Source organism: Manis pentadactyla, chromosome 8, assembly GCF_030020395.1.
Source record: "Manis pentadactyla isolate mManPen7 chromosome 8, mManPen7.hap1, whole genome shotgun sequence".
Lineage (NCBI taxonomy): Eukaryota > Metazoa > Chordata > Mammalia > Pholidota > Manidae > Manis > Manis pentadactyla.
This window is the reverse complement of record NC_080026.1, coordinates 105137415-105161434: the sequence shown is the minus strand read 5'-3', so window position 1 is coordinate 105161434 and position 24020 is coordinate 105137415. Positions and strand designations below refer to the sequence as shown.

At 36.6% G+C, this 24020-nt stretch overlaps 1 protein-coding gene across 14 annotated transcripts in view; it reads left to right on the top strand.

Annotated features, from left to right (window-relative positions):
- Positions 1 to 24020, top strand: part of LOC118909559 (protein FRA10AC1) — a 52980-nt gene that overhangs the window by 11298 nt on the left and 17662 nt on the right. For 10 of the 14 annotated variants that reach the window (XM_036880128.2, XM_057506104.1, XM_057506102.1 and 7 more), the window contains 6 exons: positions 4863 to 4939; positions 5995 to 6078; positions 6642 to 6726; positions 10145 to 10190; positions 20965 to 21078; positions 22239 to 22281. In XM_036880128.2, coding sequence (XP_036736023.1) covers positions 4863 to 4939; positions 5995 to 6078; positions 6642 to 6726; positions 10145 to 10190; positions 20965 to 21078; positions 22239 to 22281 — 449 coding nt within the window. The remainder of the gene's footprint in view (positions 1 to 4862; positions 4940 to 5994; positions 6079 to 6641; positions 6727 to 10144; positions 10191 to 20964; positions 21079 to 22238; positions 22282 to 24020) is intronic. The other 4 variants (XR_008998960.1, XM_057506107.1, XM_057506109.1 and 1 more) reach the window with 2 other exon arrangements.

The following is a 24020-nucleotide window of genomic DNA, read 5'->3' as shown; positions in this document are numbered from 1 at the left end:
TTTGTCTCAGGCTGCTTCTCTGCTTTCGCAGCGCCCGGTGGGGTAATGGATGGGGGGGCTGCTTGACTGTTTGCCTCCTTGAGGGGTCTCAGAGCTGTTGCCCAGGGAGTTAGTGCACCCGGTTTTACCTGTAATTTCCAGCTGCTGTACTGTGACCTGGGTTGTTTCTGTCAAGCTGTTAAGTCCCTGTCCCTTTAAGACTTTCAAAAAGCCCCCGCTTTTCTTTGTCACAGGGGCATCAGCTTCGGCACCCGCTCAGAGGTCTTACTCCCTGTTCCCCCAGTATCCAGGGCCCTCTGGGCACGTACTGTGTCTGCGCTCTGGCACGGATGGCTGGGGCTGGGTGTTCGGCAGTCCTGGGCTCCGTCTCCCTCCCGCTCTGCCTATTCTTCTCCCGCCGGGAGCTGGGGGGAGGGGCGCTCGGGTCCCGCAGGGCCGGGGCTTGTATCTTACCCCTTTCACCAGTCGCTGGGTTCTCGCTGGTGTAGCTGCAGTCTGGCCACTGTCCTGCGTCTTCTGGTCTCTCTTTTAGGGCTAGTTGTGTTTGTTGTATTTTCAAAAGTATATATGTTTTTGGGAGGAGATTCCCACTGTCCTACTCACGCCGCCATGTTGGCTCTGCCCTGCCAACTTGTTTTTTGCCAGGCTTGCAACACTTCTCATTTTTGCTCTTATCTTCAGTTTCATTTTAACTCTTATTCTCTTCCTACCTGGTTATTTAAGGTCTTTGTAAAACTTGGATTTTAAAGTAGGTCTGTTTATGGACTGTCCTTGGGCCCACTATGGCTTCAGCTTCAGGCATGACTTGGAGCTGTCTTGAAGCTCTACCTTGCTTCCCTGCTACAACCATTTCTCAGCTCAACTTTTTGGTAAGACCGAGGCTTATTGAACTAACTGTTATCAGTGGTCGTCCATATTACTGTTGGGAATGTTGGAGAATGAAAAAGAGGCCAAGCAAGATCTGAAGTATTTCTGGGTATTTATTACTATGGTCAGCCCTGGAAGGATACAACATTAATTAGATACACCCCTACCTATAGTCATCTGTTTCACTTTATCATTCCTAATCCTTTTCTTTTAGTTACAGAGTTCTCTTGTCATCAGTTTATTCCTCTTATCTCCTAACCCCCTAGCTTAGCTTTCCCGTGGATCTCACCTGCCACTTAGTCCATTAGCATCTCAACAACTACTCTGCTTTCTGTGACACCACTCTTTTGGTGGGTGTTGGGACATCTAGTTAAGGTGAGAGTAAAAGACTGGTGAGGGTGAAAGTCTAGGTCTCATTTTCTGGCATTGGTGGAGGTGGAGGCACAATTTTTTTCTGGAGTGTTTGGCTGGAGTAGTTATTGTCTAAAAGTTATCTATCTTGTTAGGCTCCCTCTCTTGGTTACTCAGTTAGGGAGAGCAGACTTTCGTTGGGATTTTTTTTGTCTATGCTTGGTGGCATTTTCAGGTTGCTTCTTTACTTCCCAAGTCTGGGTTTATGAGGCAAAAAGAACTCACCACCATGTCATTCCATGGCTCCTGAGGTCCCTAGCTGATATGCCCTCTTCTCTTCTCCTTTCAGAGTCATCTTTGTTTTATGTTTAATTTCCACAATTTTTAGTTATTCTTGGAGGGATAGGGAGAAGTTATCTCTGTCTACTCCATCCTCCCTTAAGCAAAGTCCTACTCACAACCTGTTTTTGTAAATAAAGTTTTGGAACACAGCTATATGCTTTCATTTAGGTGTTATCTGTCCCTACTTTCATACTAAAATGGCAAGCTGTGCAGTTGTGACAGAAACATGTGACCTGCATATCTACCACTTACTGAAAAAGTTTGCTGACCCTGGCTCTAAAAGATTTAAGTGACTTGTCATGGCCACATGACCAATTAGTGATAGACCGAGAGCTAGAACCCTGGATATCTGGCTTTTCTTTTTTTCTCTTCTGAAATGTTAACTGCTTTGTTGCCAGTTTTGGAAATATCATTCTGATTCAGTATTTTATTAGAACACATTGTAACCAAGTAGATTACTATTTTTCTTTAATATAACAGGGTGTAGTCACAGACAGTATTATAGATGTGGTCAGTTTTGTTACATGCATGTTCAGCTATAGAGAGAACATCATTGAGCTTTTTAAAACAAAAAGTAAAATGCTCATATATCTTGTTATACCACATTTAAAATAAACACTGTGGATTCTTTGAATATTAAAAGAAAGTATTAAACATAATATCTGATTTCTTATATTCTTACTTGTTTTTGAAAGCCTAATGTTAGGATTTATCATTATAAAAGTTGCATTTTCTGTTTTAGAAGCTTTATCATTGCTGGAATAACTAAATTACATTTTATAATAAAGGTAAGTTCTAATCCTTACCTTTAATTTTAGAAGCTATAACTTATTTTTCATATTGTGATGACTAAAATGACTGATATGAGTCTGTAGGTAGTTCAGGATAAAATAGGAAGTGCTTTTTCTCCTGAAATAGAGATATATTTTGTCACAAGAGTAGTATTTGCTTCAAAACTGTTCAAAACAATATACATAGTATTAAGTAGAAAGTGAATGTCCCTCTGCTCTGTAGTATTCACTCTTAGCTTTAAAATTTACCCATTTAGAATCCTCTTTGAATTTATAAGCATGTATAGTATATATTTGTGTATTAAAAAAACTAAATAGACTCATACTATGCTTTTTTCTCCTACTTAGTAATATATTATGAATGCAGAACAACTTATGAGCAAATAAAATCCTTAATTATTATTATTTTTTATTTTAGTATCATTAATCTGCAATTACATGAGGAACATTATGTTTACTAGGCTCCCCCCTTCACCATGTCCCCCCCTTCCACAAACCCTATTACAGTCACTGTCCATCAGCATAGTAGGATACTGTAGAGTCACTACTTGTCTTCTCTGTGTTGCATAGCCCTCCCGGTGCCTCCCCCCACATTATACATGCTTATTGTAATGCCCCCTTTCTTTTTCTTCCCCCTTATCCCTCCCTTCCCACCCATCCTCCCCAGTCCCTTTCCCTTTGGTAACTTCCATTCTTGGGTTCTGTGATTCTGCTGCTGTTTTGTTCCTTCAGTTTTTCTTTGTTCTTATACTCCAGATATGAGTGAAATCATTTGGTACTTGTCTTTCTCTGCCTGGCTTATTTCACTGAGCATAACACCCTCTAGCTCCATTCATGTTGTTGCAAATGATAGGATTTGTTTTCTTCTTATGGCTGAATTATATTCCATTGTGTGTATGTACCACAACTTCTTTAGCCATTCATCTACTGATGGACATTTAGGTTGCTTCCATTTCTTGGCTATTGTAAATAGAGCTGCAATAAACATAGGGGTGCATCTGTCTTTTTCAAACTGAGCTGCTGTATTCTTAGGGTAAATTCCTAGGAGTGGAATTCCTGGGTCAAATGGTATTTCTATTTTGAGCATTTTGAGGAACCTCCATAGTGCTTTCCACAATGGTTGAACTAATTTACATTCCCACCAGCAGTGTAGGAGGGTTCCCCTTTCTCCACAACCTCACCAACATTTGTTGTTGTTTGTCTTTTGGATGGTGGCGATCCTTACTGGTGTGAGGTGATATCTCATTGTGGTTTTAATTTGAATTTCTCTGATAACTAGTGATGTGGAGCATCTTTTCCTGTGTCTGTTGGCCATCTGAATTTCTTCTTTGGAGAACTGTCTGTTCAGCTCCTCTGCCCATTTTTTAATTGGATTATTTGCTTTTTATTTGTTGAGGTGTGTGAGCTCTTTATATATTTTGGATGTCAACCCTTTATCGGATCTGTCATTTATGAATATGTTCTCCCATACTGTAGGATACCTTTTTGTTCTATTGATGGTGTCCTTTGCTGTACAGAAGCTTTTCAGGCTGATATAGTCCCACTTACTCATTTTTGCTTTTGTTTCCCTTGCCCAGGGAGATATGTTCATGAAGAAGTCGCTCATGTTAATGTCCAACAGATTTTTGCCTATGTTTTTTATAAAGTTTTATGTTATCATGACTTACATTCAGGTCTTTGATTAATTTTGAATTTATTTTTGTGTATGGGGTTAGACAATGATCCAGTTTCATTCTCTTACATGTAGCTGTCCAGTTTTGCCAACACCAACTGTTGAAGAGGCTGTCATTTCCCCATTGTATATCCATGGCTCCTTTATTGTATATTAATTGACCATATATGTTTGGGTTAATGTCTGGAGTCTCTATTCTGTTCCACTGGTCTGTGGGTCTGTTCTTGTGCCAGTACCAAATTGTCTTGATTACTGTAGCTTTGTAGTAAAGCTTGAAGTTGGGGAGCAAGATCCCCCCCACTTTATTCTTCCTTCTCAGAATTACTTTGGCTATTTGGGGTCTTTGGTGTTTCCATATGAATTTTTGAACTAGTTGTTCCAGTTCGTTGAAGAATGCTGTTGGTAATTTGATGGGGATTGCATTGGATCTGTAGATTGCTTTGGGCAGGATGGCCATTTTGACAATATTAATTCTTCCTTGCCAAGAGCGTGGAATGAGTTTCCATTTGTTAGTGTCCTCTTTAATTTCTCTTAAGAGTGTCTTGTAGTTTTCAGGGTATAGGTTTTTCACCTCCTTGGTTAGGTTTATTCCTAGGTATTTTATTCTTTTTGATGCATTTGTGAATGGAATTGTTTTCCTGATTTCTCTTTCTATTAGTTCATTGTTTGTGTATAGGAAAGCCACAGATTTCTGTGTATTAATTTTGTATCCTGCAACTTTGCTGTATTCCGATATTAGTTTTAGTAGTTTTGGAGTGGAGTCTTTAGGGTTTTTTATGTACAATATTATGTCATCTGCAAATAGTGACAGTATAAAATCCTTAATTTTTGCATTTCAGTATCAAAGGCATACAAAGTTTATCAATGACTATATTTTATACTATGGTGGCAAAAAGGAGGACTTCAGGCGATTGGGGTAAGTATCATGGAGTTTACGTAGGATTGGAGGAGGTATAGATGTCTCTAAAAACCTATAGCCACTGTGTCTTCTGTCATTCTCCCCTGCTTTCCATTCCTGTTTCCTTCTCATGTCATAAATTGCAGAGGCCCTCTGCAGCTTCTAGCTAAGCAGTTTGTCCTGAACCCATTTCCCTGGCAACAAGCCTCAGGTAGCCTCCTGAGCCAGATCTGTCTCTGGCAAGTACAGGATACGTGAGAGATACTCATGCTCCTGATTATGCAGTATTTTTTTTTTTGGTAAGAATCTTTGAAATATTGAACTTTTTAGACCTCATTGTTTGGGATTGCCTTTTAAAAGGTAGGGTGAGTAAGAAATCTCACTCTGATTTCCCACACTGAAATTCTTTCTTATAGTTGAGGCTCTTCTATTAGAGTCTCTTATTTTTGTGTGTATGTTTTTTTTTTCCTCAGACTTAATTATTTTCTGAGTTGGTTCAGACCTAAAAAACTATGCCATCTCATCTACCCCAAACTTATCTCCCTTCTCAGTTTAGCCTGTATTCCCCAATAATCCCTTGTTCTTCTCCCAGACTGTTAAAACATCTTGAAAAATCATCCCTTTCATTTCCCTTCCTACCTAACTCAGTCTTTCTAGGAAGCTGTAGTAAAATGAGGTATAGAAAATTCTTCATACATTTTGATCTCAATAGGATGGCGTTGCTGACTTTTTTTCAGATCCTGAAACTTATTTTCATTCATTTTTACTTTCTATTTAGTGTTTATTTCTCGTCCTGGTTTTGGTAGTTTAGCACCATTTATATAATTGAAAGCAGTGATAGAGATGAACAGATTCCTTATCCATTTAACTTCCTTATGTAGCAGCATTCTTTTTAAATGTCTTCTGAAAATACTGAAAGTTTTTTATAAATATGCTTACATGTACATAAAACTATCTTTATCTTCATGAATTGTATTTCTACTCAGATGTTCAAAAATCTCACAGAACGGTTTAACCTCCTAAATTTGACTAATTTTGTGTTTATATTAAATTGAAATAGTTTTATTTTCCAGGGAAAATGACAAAACAGACATGGATGTTATACGAGAAAATCATAGATTCCTGTGGAATGAGGAGGATGAAATGGACATGAATTGGTAATTTTAGCTATCTAAGGCCTAATTCATCAAATGCTGTATTTCTTTTTCTCCTGTTCTCTGAGTGTTTTCTTACTTTGTCACCTATCTAACACATTCAATGCCTGCATAGAACAGTCCTGAACTGAGTATATAAAACCATACTGTGAATCATTGAATCAGATTTGGTTCTTTTGGTAATTTTTAGCAAATTGCTTGACTTTGTCTTTAGAAAATAATTTGTAACATTTTTATTATTGTTCGTTGTCTTGTAATGTGCTTCTTTTTACATTTTAAAAATATTTTTGGAAAAAGTAGTACCTGAAAATGGTTTAAAAATTCAAACATTACAAAAGGTGAAAAGTGAAGAGTTAGGCTCCTTCTCATCACTCTCAGTCTTCAATTTTCCCACCCTAGAGAACCATGAATAGTTAATATTCAGATGTTTATGCAGTGTAAGTAATAGGCCTCTTTTAAAACATTAATATTTATATCATATGTGTTATTATTTGACACTGCTTCCAAGTAGCAAACTATGGCTGAATTTTTAAATGTTTAAGTTTGTATTTTTTTAATGGATCTAGGGAGAAGAGACTTGCAAAGAAATACTATGATAAATTATTCAAGGAATACTGCATAGCAGATCTCAGTAGATACAAAGAAAATAAGGTATGCCTTCCAAATATTTACAGAAGAAGGTTTTTATTCAAGCACAGGATACTTTTTATGATACTGCCAAGCCCATTATTCTTTTTAAGATGCAAATTCGAGTCTGAGATCTCCTGCATGCATGAAGTATCATTTGGACCATTTAACCTCTGCAGCTATGGAATTTACAAAAGACCGCTTTGTTAAGGATACTTTTACTTTAGCCAAGGCATGAAAAATCTAAAATTAAACACCAGTGACTGTTGGATCCTGTTTAATCTTGGCTCTGGCCTAGAGACTCTAGTGATTATAATTAATAATTTGACACTGCAGAATGATGTCTTGTTTCACAGATGATGTTTGAAATTGATAGGCTTTTTTCTTTTCAAATTGATTACCATTTATAATATGACAGATGCATATCTTGTTATATTAATATCTATTCTAGTAAAATTATTTCTCATCAGTGCTAATTAGTTGTGGCAGATTTCTGTTCCACTTTACATTTTACATTAGTTAAAATATTAAAGTAATTTTTGGTCCTATTTCAGATTTCACATTTGTAGCTAGAGATGGTGACCCAGAAACAGATGATCTCAGTTTGAAATAAGAGGGGAGGAAATGTTCCATAAATTTATGTTTGTGAAAGTGTTATATTAAAAAAGTACTTTGTCTGAAATATATAGTATATATAGAATGTATCGTATATATAGTATTATATTAAGAAAGATAACCTATTTAAAAAGCTATCTTAGATTTATCATCAGGATTTCTTTTTTGCTTAAATAGTTAAACCATAATTGGCTTAATTTTTTTTTCAGTAGTGCCTTTAATATGTGAGTTGCTTCACAATATTCTTAAAGATAATGGTAATGTCTATTTTTATAACCCTGTTTACAAACCTATGCATTTGGCATATCTAAAGACTCCCTCAGTGTCTTGGGAGCTAGCTCTCATCTTTGTACTAGTGATTGGCCATCTTGAATCCAAAATGCACCACAGTAGTTGGGGTCGAAGTTACTATACTGCAAGTCAGGTATGAAATGCAGGTCTTCGTAGGAACACACAAAGTAGCTTTTTCAGTCTTGGCTCATTTGTTGGTTGTTTTTCAGTTTTTGTTGAGGACTGGGCTGGGTGCTGTGAATTAAAACATGAATGGTGTCTGCCCTTCTGAAAAAACCATAATTGAGGGGAGAAATTGTACATAAATAAATAAATAAGCATTTGTATTGTCCATTTGGAAAAATGGCATATTACTGAAAGTCGCACTTTAAAGAGGATAATCTTGAAACATGTATTTTCCTGTTAGAACATGGTGAGTAGATAGATAGGAGGGTAGGTGTAAGAAATCAGATATGGCTCATAGGTTTTGAGTGTGGATGCTAGAGAAATAGGAAATATGAGGAGGGGATTTTTTTTTTTTTATTAATAAGACTTCAATTTTTTTTAGGGCAGTTGTAAATTCACAGCAAAATTGAGGGAAAGGCAGGCCTTAGTCACATTCCTAAAGAAAGACCCCCCAACCTTTTGGGGCACTCCTCTTTCTGAGGTTGCTCACACTTTCTAACTGTGTAACCTTTTAATCTTAAACTTTCTCCAAACTTTCATGGCGCTTCTCCTTGCCGAGGTTACCTGCTGTACTTCTCTCTTTAAGAAAGTTTAAATAAAACTTTTACTCTGCTTCCCTAAAAAAAAAAAAAAAAAAAAAATTGAGGGAAATGTACTTACTTCCCATATACTTCCTTCCCCACATGTATGAAGGGGATCTTTTTTGAGGGAAAGATGATTACTTTCTTGGCATACCATATTTGAGGTGTTGAAGGAAAGTTACACTAGTGCCTTTGATTTCCTTGCAAGGGTATATTTTATCATAGTTTTATTTACACAAAGCCCGCATTTCATACATTTTTAGTCAACCAGCTCCCAACTCAGTGCCTAATGTTTATAGTAGGTATTTGGGGCATTTTTAGTAAATTCCAACCTTTGTCCCATATCCCCATCTCCTTTTTTGTTGCTTCTTTCCTTTCATCATTGAGAATTTGATTGGGGCAGTGCATCAGTGAGGATTAAATTTAACAGCATGGAACAGCAAGCACCCCCAAATAACACTGGCATAAATGCACTAGAAGCTTATTTTTCTTTTCCATGAAAGTCCAAGTAGATGGAACTTTTGTTAAGAAGTTAGGATCCTTGTGTCTTACAGTGTGTGACCTCATTGTGATAGAGCATAGAGTGATCAGAAGGAGATTAAGCACCAAATCCTGAGTAACTCCAGTGTTTAATGCAACCTGTCAGCAGGAAAATTTGTCGGGAAGGAATACAAAAACATTGAAACAAAACCTCTGTGAAGTGTTTAGTAAGACAGATTGTATTTGTTTATTATGTTTCTTATTGCCCTATAAGATTATAACCTTCTTGGTGACAGGCTATTAATAATCACTTTAAATCCTTAGCAGAGTACCAAGCCCAATAAGTAGCTGCTCAATAATTGTTGAATAGATTAATGAAAGAAAGAAACAGTTTAGAAACTTGCTGTACACATTTGACTGTGCTTTCATAGATATCCCAACATATGTTTGATGGCAAGTAGTCTTCTTGTGTATGGCCTTGAGAATAGAATTAAACAGTTACATTGAATTTTTGTATATCTTTTTCCCTAGACGGGGGATTACATTTCTGTTGGGTTTTAATCAGACTATTTTGAAATATTTTGAGCTTTCATTGCCATTTAAAATAAAAAAATAACTACTTCAAGTAATAGGTGATTTTTAAAAATAAGTGAAGTTAGCTAGGCATTGAACACCTATGCATTTTAATTATGTATGGTTGTGTTCCAGTAAAATTTTATTTATAAAAATAGACAACAGGACTGTGGGTGAAAATTTCCTAACCCCTGGTGTCCTATGTACTATATATATTATCCCATTTAAACCTCTTAACCTGAAGAAGTAGGTACTTGAATTATTTCTAGTTTACAGATGAGAAACTCAGGCATAAATAGATTAAATAAATTATCCAATGTTATACAAGTATTAAGTGGTAGAGCTAAAACATAAACAAACAATCTGACTCCAAAGGCTGCACTCTTTTACACTATAGTATAATGCCTCTTACTGTACCATAACCTCTTTGTGTATGTCAGTGTCATAGAACAGGATATATTTTTTATTATTTTAGGTATCTTGTGGCCTGGCGTCTGTAAGTTTCATTAGGTAGTTTAAAAGTAAAGAAGATAGTCCCTTAACAGATAAGTTAATTGTTCAAATGTATTTTTAAATACCTGTAATCCTATAAAGAGAAAAAAAACTATGATGGGAATTAGGTTTACATTTTAGGTCGGTAAATGTCATTATGTCAATTGGCTCCATGTTTAGATTTATATACAATTTAAATAATGTTTAAATTTACTCTAGCATAAATGTAATTTGTTTCTTGTCAGTTTGGATTTAGGTGGCGAATAGAAAAAGAAGTAATTTCAGGAAAAGGTAATTTTTTAAAAATTTACTTTTTAATAGGATAAGTTTATTTTCTTATATTGAATTGAAGTCATTGGGTAAGATTATTCCTAATGTATACAACAAGTGATCACCTACAAAAGTAAAATTGGAGAAGGTGTATTCATGATATATTATTACTAGCAAAGTCAAATATGATGCCTTAGTGATTTTTACCTTTAAAATTTTTGCTTTTAAAACATTCAGTTGAGAATAAGTAAAAATGCTTAAAGAGTTAAAGATTTCATAACAAGGAAACTATCAATGGATGAATACTTGAGTTTTTCTCTTTATCAATATTTTGGGATAATTTGTTGGTATTACTGTATTTTAGTCAAATTCACATTTTGAAAGTAGATATTAAGTATTAGTTTGAACCTAATAGAAATTTTAAATGGGCTAGTTCCAATTTGGGGGAGTCACTGAGATTGAGCCCAAATATTTAGTCTTAGAGGAAAAGACCAAATATTTGGTAGGCAATCAGTCAGTAAATGCCTTTCCCATTATTTCTTGTAATGTAATCATAAAATTTTTCTGAAAATTTAATAACTCTATACTGTTTCATGTTGTAATGTTAGCTCATTATTGATAATTGTATTTTTAAGTGTTAATGCTTCTGAAAACTTCGGGGTATTTAGGAGATAATTTTAAACTAGTAACCTAAAAAATATTTTAAACGGAAACAGGCTACACTTTAAAATGATTAAATGTTTATGCCATTAGTGTGGCTCATATACCTCTTCCATAAATTGGATGTCTATGTCAGTGTGAAATTAGATATGCAGTAAAACAAAATTAAACAATAGGAATTTTTTTCTTTGGATAATACAGGATCAGTCCTGGAAGTGCTGTAGAGAAGGAAAAAGAATAAAATTTAAAGCTATTTTAAGCTTTTTTAGGATCACATTTTAGTTTTTTTGTGTTATTACCTAAAACAGTGATAAATTTTGAAATGTCTATCACCGTTTAAAAATTTTGTACTTTTATTGAATGGAAACTTCAGGTAATGGTTAAGTAATGCTCCATTTAAAAAAATTGATGGACATTCTTTAAACTCATATAACTGTAAAAAAGATTAGTTGGGGGAAGGCGGAGCCAACATGGCGGCGTGAGTAGGACAGTGGGAATCTCCTCCCAAAAACATATATACTTTTGAAAATACAACAAACACAACTAGCCCTAAAAGAGAGACCAGAAGACGCAGGACAGTGGCCAGACTGCAGCTACACCAGCGAGAACCCAGCGACTGGTGAAAGGGGTAAGATACAAGCCCCGGCCCTGCGGGACGCGAGCGCCCCTCCCCCCAGCTCCCGGCGGGAGAACAATAGGCAGAGCGGGAGGGAGACGGAGCCCAGGACGGCCGAACACCCAGCCCCAGCCATCCGGGCCAGAGCGCAGACACAGTATATGCCCAGGGGGCCCTGGATACTGGGAGAACAGGGGGTAAGACCTCAGAGCGGGTGCTGAAGCTGATGCCCCTGTGACAAAGAAAAGCGGGGGCTTTTTGAAAGTCTTAAAGGGACAGGGACTTAACAGCTTGACGGAAACAACCCAGGTCACAGTACAGCAGCTGGAAATTACAGGGAAAACCGGGTGCACTAACCCCCTGGGCAACAGCTCTGAGACCCCTCACGGAGGCAAACAGTCAAGCAGCCCCCCCATCCATCACCCCACGGGGCGCTGCGAAAGCAGAGAAGCAGCCTGAGACAAATTCCGCCCACAGAAAGGGAAATTTCTCCCTTCCGGCCAGGCAAGACACAAAGACCCACTCTACACGCAATTACCCAACACAAGCCACTAGGGGTCGCAGTTGCCCCAGTAAAGAAAGGCCAGTAGTAAGTGAAAATTTTGGCCCTTCCAGCTGACAGTCAATAGCACCTGTCAACATGAAAAGGCAAAAAAATATGATTCAGACAAGACTAACCCAGACAGCTTCGGCATCTGCTACATCTTCCCCTGAGAAGGAATCTGGGGAGATAGATTTAGCCAGTCTACCTGAAAAAGAATTCAAAACAAAAGTCATAACCATGCTGATGGACTTGCAGAGAAATATGCAAGAACTAAGGAAGGAGAATTCAGAAATAAAACAAGCTCTGGAAGGACTCCAAAACAGAATGGACGAGATGCAAGAGACCATTAATGGACTAGAAAACAGAGAACAGGAACGCAGAGAAGCTGATGCAGAGAGAGATAAAAGGATCTCCAGGAATGAAAGAATTTTAAGAGAGCTGAGTGATCAATATAAAAGAAATAATTTAAGAATCATAGGCATTCCAGAAGAAGTAGAGAGAGAAAAGGGGATAGAAAATGTCTTTGAAGAAATAATTGCTGAAAATTTCCCCAAACTAGGGGAAGAAATGGCCTCTCAGACCACAGAGGTACACAGAACTCCCATGACAAGGGATCCAAGGAGGGCAACACCAAGACACATAATAATTAAAATGGCAAAGATCAAAGACAAGGACAAAGTATTACAAGCAGCCAGAGAGAAAAAAAAGGTTACCTACAAAGGAAAACCCATCAGGCTATCATCAGACTTCTCAACAGAAACCCTACAGGCCAGAAGAGAATGGCATGATATACTTAATGCAATGAAACAGAAGGGCCTCGAACCAAGACTACTGTATCCAGCACGAATATCATTTAAATATGAAGGAGGGATTAAACAATTCCCAGACAAGCAAAAGTTGAGGGAATTTGCCTCCCACAAACCACCTCTACAGGGCATCCTACAGGGACTGCTCTAGATGGGAGCACTCCTAAAAAGAGCACACAACAAAACACCCAACATATGAAGAAGGGAGGAGGAGGAATAAGAAGGGAGAGAAATAAAGAATCATCAGATTGTGTTTATAATAGCTCAACAAGCGAGTTAAGTTAGACAGTAAGACAGTAAAGAAGCTAACCCTAAACCTTTGGTAACCACAAACTTAAAGCCTGCAATGGCAATAAATTCATACCTTTCAATAATCACCCTAAATGTAAATGGACTGAATGCACCAATCAAAAGACACAGAGTAATAGAATGGATAAAAAAGCAAGATCCATCCATATGCTGCTTACAAGAGACTCACCTCAAACCCAAAGACGCGCACAGACTTAAAGTCAAGGGATGGAAAAAGATATTTCAAGCAAACAACAGAGAGAAGAAAGCAGGTGTTGCAATTCTGGTATCAGACAAAACAGACTTCAAAATAAAGAAAGTAACAAAAGACAAAGAAGGACATTACATAATGATAAAGGGCTCAGTCCATCAAGAGGATATAACCATTATAAATATATATGCACCCAATACAGGAGCACCAACATACCTGAAACAAATATTAACAGAACTAAAGGAGGAAATAGAATGCAATGCATTCATTCTAGGAGACTTCAACACACCACTCACTCCAAAGGACAGATCCACCAGACAGAAAATAAGTAAGGACACAGAGGCACTGAACAACACACTAGAACAGATGGACCTAATAGACATCTACAGAACTCTACATCCAAAAGCAACAGGATACACGTTCTTCTCAAGTGCACATGGAACATTCTCCAGAATAGACCACATACTAGGACACAAAAAGAGCCTCAGTAAATTCCAAAAGATTGAAATCCTACCAACCAACTTTTCAGACCACAAAGGCATTAAACTAGAAATAAACTGTTCAAAGAAAGCAAAAAGGCTCACAAACACATGGAGGCTAAACAACACGCTCCTAAATAATCAATGGATCAATGACCAAATCAAAATGGAGATCCAGCAATATATGGAAACAAATGACAACAACAACACTAAGCCCCAACTTCTGTGGGACGCAGCAAAAGCAGTCTTAAGAGGAAAGTATATAGCACTCCAAGCATATTTAAAAAAGGAAGAGCAATCCCAAATGAACGGTCTAATGTCACAACTATCAAAATTGGAAAAAGAAGAACAAATGAGGCCTAAGGTCAGCAGAAGGAGGGACATAATAAAGATCAGAGAAGAAATAAATAAAATTGAGAAGAATAAAACAATAGCAAAAATCAATGAAACCAAGAGCTGGTTCTTCGAGAAAATAAACAAAATAGATAAGCCTCTAGCCAGACTTATTAAGAGGAAAAGAGAGTCAACACAAATCAACAGTATCAGAAATGAGAAAGGAAAAATCACAACAGATCCTGCAGAAATACAAAGAATTATTAGAGACTACTATGAAAACCTATATGCTAACAAGCTGGGAAACCTAGGAGAAATGGACAACTTCCTAGAAAAATACAACCTTCCAAGACTGACCCAAAAAGAAACAGAAAATCTAAACAGACCAATTACCAGCAACGAAATTGAAGCGGTAATCAAAAAACTACCAAAGAACAAAACCCCCGGGCCAGATGGATTTACCTCGGAATTTTATCAGACATACAGGGAAGACATAATACCCATTCTCCTTAAAGTTTTCCAAGAAATAGAAGAGGAGGGGATACTCCCAAACTCATTCTATGAAGCTAACATCACCCTAATACCAAAACCAGGCAAAGACACCACCAAAAAAGAAAACTATAGACCAATATCCCTGATGAACGTAGACGCAAAAATACTCAACAAAATTTTAGCAAACCGAATTCAAAAATACATCAAAACCATCGTACACCATGACCAAGTGGGATTCATCCCAGGGATGCAAGGATGGCACAACATTCGAAAGTCCATCAATATCATCCACCACATCAACAAAAAGAAAGACAAAAACCACATGATCATCTCCATAGATGCTGAAAAAGCATTTGACAAAGTTCAACATCCATTCATGATAAAAACTCTCAGCAAAATGGGAATAGAGGGCAAGTACCTCAACATAATAAAGGCCATCTATGAAAAACCCACAGCCAACATTATATTGAATAGCGAGAAGCTGAAAGCATTTCCGCTGAGATCGGGAACTAGACAGGGATGCCCACTCTCCCCACTGTTATTTAACATTGTACTAGAGGTCCTAGCCACGGCAATCAGACAAAACAAAAAAATACAAGGAATCCAGATTGGCAAAGAAGAAATCAAACTGTCACTATTTGCAGATGACATGATACTGTACATAAAAAACCCTAAAGACTCCACCCCAGAACTACTAGAACTGATATCGGAATACAGCAAAGTTGCAGGATACAAAATCAACACACAGAAATCTGTGGCTTTCCTATATACCAACAATGAACCAACAGAAAGAGAAATCAGGAAAACAACTCCATTCACAATTGCATCAAAAAAAATAAAATACCTAGGAATAAACCTAACCAAAGAAGTGAAAGACTTATATTCTGAAAACTACAAGTCACTCTTAAAAGAAATTAAAGGGGACACTAACAGATGGAAACGCATCCCATGCTCATGGCTAGGAAGAATTAATATCGTCAAAATGGCCATCCTGCCCAAAGCAATATACAGATTTGATGCAATCCCTATGAAACTACCAGCAACATTCTTCAATGAACTGGATCAAATAATTCAAAAATTCATATGGAACCACCAAAGACCCCGAATAGCCAAAGCAATCCTGAGAAAGAAGAATAAAGTAGGGGGGATCTCACTCCCCAACTTCAAGCTCTATTATAAAGCCATAGTAATCAAGACAATTTGGTACTGGCACAAGAACAGAGCCACAGACCAATGGAACAGACTAGAGAATCCAGACATTAACTCAGACATATATGGTCAATTAATATTTGATAAAGGAGCCATGGACGTACAATGGCGAAATGACAGTCTCTTCAACAGATGGTGCTGGCAAAACTGGACAGCTACATGTAGGAGAATGAAACTGGACCATCGTCTAACCCCATATACAAAAGTAAACTCAAAATGGATCAAAGACCTGAATGTAAGTCATGAAACCATTAAACTCTTGGAAGAAAACATAGGCACAAACCTCTTAGACATAAACATGAGTGACCTCTTCTTGAACATATCTCCCCGGGCAAGGAAAACAACAGCAAAAATGAACAAGTGGGACTATATTAAGCTGAAAAGCTTCTGTACAGCAAAAGACACCATCAATAGAACAAAAAGAAACCCTACAGTATGGGAGAATATCTTTGAAAATGACACATCCGATAAAGGCTTGACGTCCAGAATATATAAAGAGCTCACACGCCTCAACAAACAAAAAACAAATAACCCAATTAAAAAATGGGCAGAGGAACTGAACAGACGGTTCTCCAAAAAAGAAATACAGATGGCCAACAGACACATGAAAAGATGCTCCACATCGCTAATTATCAGAGAAATGCAAATTAAAACTACAATGAGGTATCACCTCACACCAGTAAGGATGGCTGCCATCCAAAAGACAAACAACAACAAATGTTGGCGAGGCTGTGGAGAAAGGGGAACCCTCCTACACTGCTGGTGGGAATGTAAACTTGTTCAACCATTGTGGAAAGCAGTATGGAGGTACATCAAAATGCTCAAAACAGACTTACCATTTGACCCAGGAATTGCACTCCTAGGAATTTACCCTAAGAATGCAGCAATCAAGTATGAGAAAGATCAGTGCACCCCTATGTTTATCGCAGCACTATTTACAATAGCCAAGAATTGGAAGCAACCTAAATGTCCATCGATAGATGAATGGATAAAGAAGATGTGGTACATATACACAATGGAATACTACTCAGCCATAAGAAAAGGGCAAATCCAACCATTTGCAGCAACATGGATGGAGCTGGAGGGTATTTTGCTCAGTGAAACAAGCCAAGCAGAGAAAGAGAAATACCAAATGATTTCACTCATCTGTGGAATATAAGAACAAAGGAAAAACTGAAGGAACAAAACAGCAGCAGAATCACAGAACTAAGAATGGACTAACAGGTACCAAAGGGAAAGGGACTGGGGAGGATGGGTGGGTAGGGAGGGATAAGGGGGGGAGAAGTAGGGGGGTATTAAGATTAGCATCCATAGCGGGGTGGGAGAAAGGGGAGGGCTGTACAACACAGAGAAGACAAGTGGTGATTCTACAACAGGTTGCTACGCTGATGGACAGTGACTGTAAAGGAGTATATAGGGGGGACCTGGTATAGGGGAGAGCCTAGTAAACAAAGTATTCGTAAGTATTCGTCATGTAAGTGTAGATTAATGATTAAAAAAAAAAAATGCAGTTCCTATGTGGTGACCTCTAATGAGTTCTACACAATAATATAAAGGACATATAAAAGTGTAGGCAAAGGGTCTGTTTGTGTTTATACAGAGGATCAAAGCCTAATTTGGCTACCCCGAAAATGAACTAAGAAACGATATGAAAGAGAACTTCCAACATCAGCACTCTCGGGAAGACTCATGCCAGAAGATGATCATCAAAAAACCCCAACAAAGATCCACGCACTGCTACAGCTGTAGATGCACTCATCCCACCAGCTCCTGGACTTGCCATGGGAATGAAGGAGATATCTAAGCTGGCCTGTGCATACAGTAAAACAACAAATTTGACTGGATCTATACTGTTGGAACTCAACCAAGAATTAGGAGAAGTGCAAATTGTAGCGCTCCAAAATCTTACAACTACAGACTATTTACTGTTAAAAGAACATATGGGATGTGAACAGTGCCCAGGAATGGGTTGTTTTAATTTGTCTGATTTTTCTCAAACTATTCAAATTCAGTTAGATAATAACCATCATATCATTGATAAGTTTTCACAAATGCCTAGGGTGCCTAACTGGTTTTCTTGGTTTCACTGGAGATGGCTGGTAATTACAGGTATGCTTTGGTTATGTAACTATACTCCTATTATGTTAATGTGTGTGCGCAATTTAAGTAGTAGCTTAAAATATATACATGCTGAAGTTACTCTACAAGAAGATATGTCAAAGAAATAATCAATCTTCCCATGTTTTCTCCTGCCTGCTACTTCTATAGCTTTTCTTCTTCCTTCCTAATTACAACGAATTCTTAAATAGAATTCGTGCCTCATATCAAATTTACCGAGTATCATAACTCCTCCAAGTGGTAAAGATACCTCAAGACAAATGCTGGGCATAGAAGCCACAGGGCATAAATATGCAAAGAAATAAAAAGCTAACCATTTCAAACAATAAGGCTTCTCTCTCACTTACCAACTTAACATTTCCCTGTGTGGCCCCGGAAGATGACTGGTTAGCCAGAGACGGGTAAGATTCCTCAAGGGAGGAACAACCTAAGACAGGCACAGTCGCTGGGGGGTCATCAGGTGAGAAATTGGGGATCAACAGAGGTGAGGCTCAGAACCTCACCCCCCCTGTTCTGAGAGAAATCTTCTGCATATGTGGATGTTTTATTGCCCTTGTCTAGCTTGGATTAACACATAGTCTACAGGCACACACCTGATCATCTACATTTGCTCTCTTACAACACTAAACTATGTTTTCTACCTTTATCTAGTATCTACCTACCACTTCAGCATTTTATTAAAAATAATAATAATAAAGAGAGAAATGTGGTATCCACATATAAATCAAGTATAAAAACCAAATGAGTATTCATATTTGAACTGTTTATAGTTCATAATGCATGAGCAAAACCGAAAGTTTCTGTGATGACTGCCCTTGTACTGTTCACCATGTAACTTATTCACTATGTAAGAATTTGTTCTCCATGTAAGAACTTGTTCGTTATGCTTCAGAAGATTGGAGACTGACGAAAATTGGGCTTGGGGTGGATTAATGATTGTGCATTGAGCATTGACTCCCCTATACAGAATTTTATTGTTGTTAACAACCATTTGATCAATAAAAATGAGAGATGCCCTAACAACAACAACCAAGAAAAAGTACACACTTCCAATTGTAAAATAAATAAGCAACCGGGATGTAATGTATAGCATAAGGAATATAGTCAAAATATTGTAACAACTTGGTATGGTGATAGCTGGTACTTAGAATTATCATGTATATAAATGTTGAATCACTGTGTTGTACACCTGAAACTAATGTAATGTAATACTGTGTGTCAACTACCCTTCAATAAAAAATAATTATCTAAAAAAAAAAAAAAAAAAAAAAAAAAAAAAAAAAAAAGATTAGTTGGGAAGGGGGAGAGAAAGCCATTACTATAATTTATACTGTATAATTTTGTTGCTGTTTTAACAATAACACCATTACTAAACATGTACAGATTTAATGAAGTATTCATTTGGAATGATTAAAAAATGACAATTTAGAAGAGTTATCAGGCTTTTGACTGATAATTTTCAAAATCCATTTTGATATTTTCTGTTTTATAAAAAGTTCAGGTTCTTGGTGCAGATTACTGAAATTAAATTCCCTTTTTGTTGGTTTGTACAAATAAATCTTGTCTTTTTCTGTCAAAATTAATACTTGTTGAGTAGTTTTTTTTCCTCTTGAATCATTAGTATTAGCCCTTTTTAAAAAATTCTTTTCTTTTTTTTTTATTCTTTTGGTATCATTAATCTACAATTACATTTACTAGACTCCCCCCTTCACCAAGTCCCCTCCATACCCCATTACAATCACTGTCCATCAGCGTAGTAAGATGCTGCAGAATCACTACTTGTCTTCTCTGTGTTGCACATCCCTCCCTGTGCCACCACCCCCACATTATACATGCTAATCTTAATCCCCCTTTCTTTTCCCCCTTCCTTATTCCTCCCTTCCCACCCATCCTCCCCAGTCCCTTTTCCTTTGGTAACTGTTAGTCCATTCTCAGGTTCTGTGATTCTGCTGCTGTTTTGTTCCTTCAGTTTTTTCCTTTGTTCTTATACTCCACATATGAGTGAAATCATTTGGTACTTGTTTTTCTCCACCTGGCTTATTTCACTGAGCATAATACCCTCTAGCTCCATCCATGTTGTTGCAAATGGTAGGATTTGTTTTCTTCTTATGGCTGAATAATATTCCATTGTGTATATGTACCACATCTTTATCCATTCATCCACTGATGGACACTTAGGTTGCTTCCATTTGTTGGCTATTGTAAATAGTGCTGCAATAAACATAGGGGTGCATCTGTCTTTTTCAAACTGGGCTGCTGCATTCTTAGGGTAAATTCCTAGAAGTGGAATTCCTGGGTCAAGTGGTATTTCTATTTTGAGCTTTTTGAGGAACCTCCATACTGCTTTCCACAATGGTTGAACTAATTTACATTCCCACCAGCAGTGTAGGAGGGTTCCCCATTAGCCCTTTTTTGCAAAAGATTTTAATATATGATGAATATAGGGAATTTGTTGATTTTAATGTCAGTGACTTTAAGATTTAGAGCATCAGGTTTGAGTACTTAGTCTACTTCATCTTGGAGTGCTAGTGCTAGCATTTTAAAATGTGCTTTAAATGCCATTTTATGCTGGTACTTGAGGTAGATATCATTATGTTAATACTTTAAAATCTCAACTTTAATATTAAATATTGAAAAATCTTCATTCAAGTATAAGTGCATGTACTTTGGGAAATAGGTTTTTTTTTTTAGGTTATTAATGAGTATATTCTTTTTGGCACTCCCATTTCCCAAAGTGTAATATTCCCTAACAGGGAGTCCCTAAAACTCTGTATCTAAATATAAACAGTAGATCTGTCTATCAAGTAAGAATTCTGTGCTGATTTTCTTTTTTGAACAGTTTGTTCAGCTCTTGGATATGATACTTGTACACACATTGGGTGAGCATATTATAATCATTGTGGTCAGTTGTTTCTTTAATGCTGACATAATAGAAGTAAGAATTTATGTATGTTAAGAGTAGATTTCAGAGATAATACGAAGTTGTGTAGATAAATATTGTCACCAACTATCATTGCTAATATTCCCCTTTTTTTGCAGGCCAGTTTTTCTGTGGAAATAAATGTTGTGATAAAAAAGAAGGCTTAAAGAGTTGGGAAGTTAACTTCGGTTATATCGAGCATGGTGAAAAGAGAAATGCACTTGTTAAATTAAGTAAGTTGACTTTAGGTGAGGTATGATTGATTTCATCAAAATTTTTCTAATTAGATTAAAAAATATATAGGCTAATTTAAGATGCAAGAAGAATTTCAGTGTATCTTCATTAAAGTGCTCTTATTTTCTCAGAGCTTCCCAAAGTCAAAGTCACAAAGAACTTTTGAGCCTAAAATTTTAATATTCTTGTATGGTGTTATTTAGGTGAAACGGTTTTAATATTTGCCAAATATAAACTGGTAACATATAAGACCTCCTCCTATTGACTTGAGAATGTCACCAATGCAGAGTGAAATGCAAAGTATCAGAAAAGATAACATAAAATCTCACAGCAGGTGATAGTCATACTGTTAATAGCATGGATAATAAAACATACACTCTCTCTCACTGCATCGATAAAGAAAAAATTTAGGAGCATAATTTTTCTTGATACATCAGTATTAAAAGCTTAGGGCTATGCCGTAGAATACAGCAGTTTCTCTTACTATGCATGTTTTAGAAGCTGTTGTCCTTTTTTTTTCCCCCTGAACTAGTCTTAGAAGTCACCTTCTCTCCAAATTAACAGCCTTCCCTGGGTCCTAAGGAAATGTGCCCTCAGAATTTTCTGTGTACCCCAGATAGAAATCAAGAATTACCATATATATATATGCCACTTAACATACTCTGATCCAGACTGGTTTCTGAGTTCTTTCTGGAAGTGCTCATGAGGAAAAGTCAACTAGTGTGAACTGAAATTAAGGCAAAAGAAGAGGCCACAATTTCGGAACTTTCTGAAAAGCTCTTTTTCATTTGAAAACTCTTAGAATGCTCCAGAGGAAATGACTGTACCCACACTATTTATTAATTATCTTTGATGTGAGATACACATTAATACTGCCTATGGAACAGAGTTTGCTTTTAGAATAAATTGATAGCACATTTTTGTAAAATAATGTTAGGATATTTTCAGTTCCTCAAGCATTCTAATACTATTTTTATTTTAGATATGCATTTTTTAGGTGGAGAGAATCAGATTGTTTTTCTTCAGATTATTTGTTTCCCCTCTTAGAGCAAAGGAATAAAAGGAAAAATGAGAATTTATGATATTAAAAGTTAGACTAGCAGTTCATTTATTCAAATTCAGTGATTCAGCAGTGTCACTTTTTTTTTTTTTTTTTTAGGATTATGCCAAGAATGTTCTTTAAAATTAAATTTTCATCACAGGTAATATTATCTTTTAAAATGCTATTACTGTTTAACAGTCTTTGTCCTAGTCACTTACCTGCACCAGATGGCTAAAGGAATTGTTGGTTTAACTAACCACTTGAGTGGTTGACTATATATAGCATATCCAGCATAACTGTATGACCACATAAGCCAGGGAACTGAAAGTTCACTGTGCTTGCTCTAGCCAAGCACTTTGAAATGTGAAGGCCTGTGCCAGGTGGTAGGTAGATGCTAGAATTTTTATTTTGGAGTCATTCAGATGCCAGTATATTCTTAGAAACTATATTGGAAAAGCAGATCTTCATAGAGTGATTTTTATGTCTCATTTAAACAGTGTTTTAATTGGAGTTTGTCATTCTTAACAAAGGATTATATGCCTGTATACTCATTTCTGGTGTTAAAATCAGGCTTCTATTGAATGAGCTAGAATTTATTTTCCATATTGGGTGGGGTAGGAGTATTAGTGTTCTGCAACGTACAGTATGTATAAGATCATGAGCTTTGAAATCAGAGAAATAAGAAAAAATGGGCGTTTCTCTTAGCTAGTTCGCTTACTAGTCTTCTTGGGCAAGTTACTTCACCTCTTTTAAGGTTCAATTTCATCATCTCTAAAAATGAGGATGCTCAAGTTATTGTGGGGATTAAGTAAAAGCACATGAATAGTGCTTGACACAGTGCCTGGCATGTGGTAAGACAAACATAGTGGAGTCTCTGGCACTGAAGATATTTAGACAAAATCTGTGTGACCTGCCATTTTTGTGGTGGTCTGGTTTCACATCCTGTTAACAGTTGAAAGTCTAACAGTAAGATTCTGTAACTTTATAAAATGTATATATTAGGATAGTCATTTTAAAACCAGCTATGTTATAAATACCTCATCTAGATTTTTAGCTATTAAAATAAATATTAATTAATAATTTTTAAGTTCTCAAATTAGCAGAATATTATTGATAACTTGAATAGCCTGAACCTTCATTTCCTTTCTCCATCCGTGATACTGAAAGATGCCGGAGATGTTTTTGACCTTAACTTCCAAGCTTCATTTCAAAATTGAAATGATTCTTATGAGACAAAAAGTGTTACTATCTTAAGTAATATTACAGTATTTGATGTAAGCACCTTAATTTGGAAAGTCTGATAAGCAGGTTTCTTGAAGCTAATCCTCTGTTGACTTTTCATTCTTTCTTAGTCCCAGTTTCAGCATTATCACTTTTTCCTATTTAGTATTTCTTTTTTTAACCAGTTTAAAATCAATTGCTTGCCAAATTTGGGAGTGACAAACCTTGTACGCCTGGCCTAGAAGAGATAAAGCTGGAACAGTAAAAGGATAAGTGGTCTAAAGTAGACATGATTTAACAATAAGCCCTTCCATCCTCCTCCCATTACACCTTTGCTGTATTCCTTTATTCCTGAGAGAAGAACGTTCTACTGACCTGGTGGTTTAAAACCGTTAAATTGGTTTCTTGTGTCTTTTTCAAAGTGTAGCAGGAAAAGGGGTTTGTTTTTGTAATTTTCTTTTAAGTGGTACAATATGAAAAGGAAGAAATGATTAAAACTGATTTATTTATATTTAGTAATGTTTATATACAGAAATTATAAAAAAAATTCTTTGTCTCAGAGTGTTCAGGCTTCATTATCTTTACAGAATTAATATACTAACCTAAAGTATTTAGACTTGTTCCTTATCTAAATTGTATTTTTAGAATAAGTAATTAAACTGATTCAGTATTTTTGCT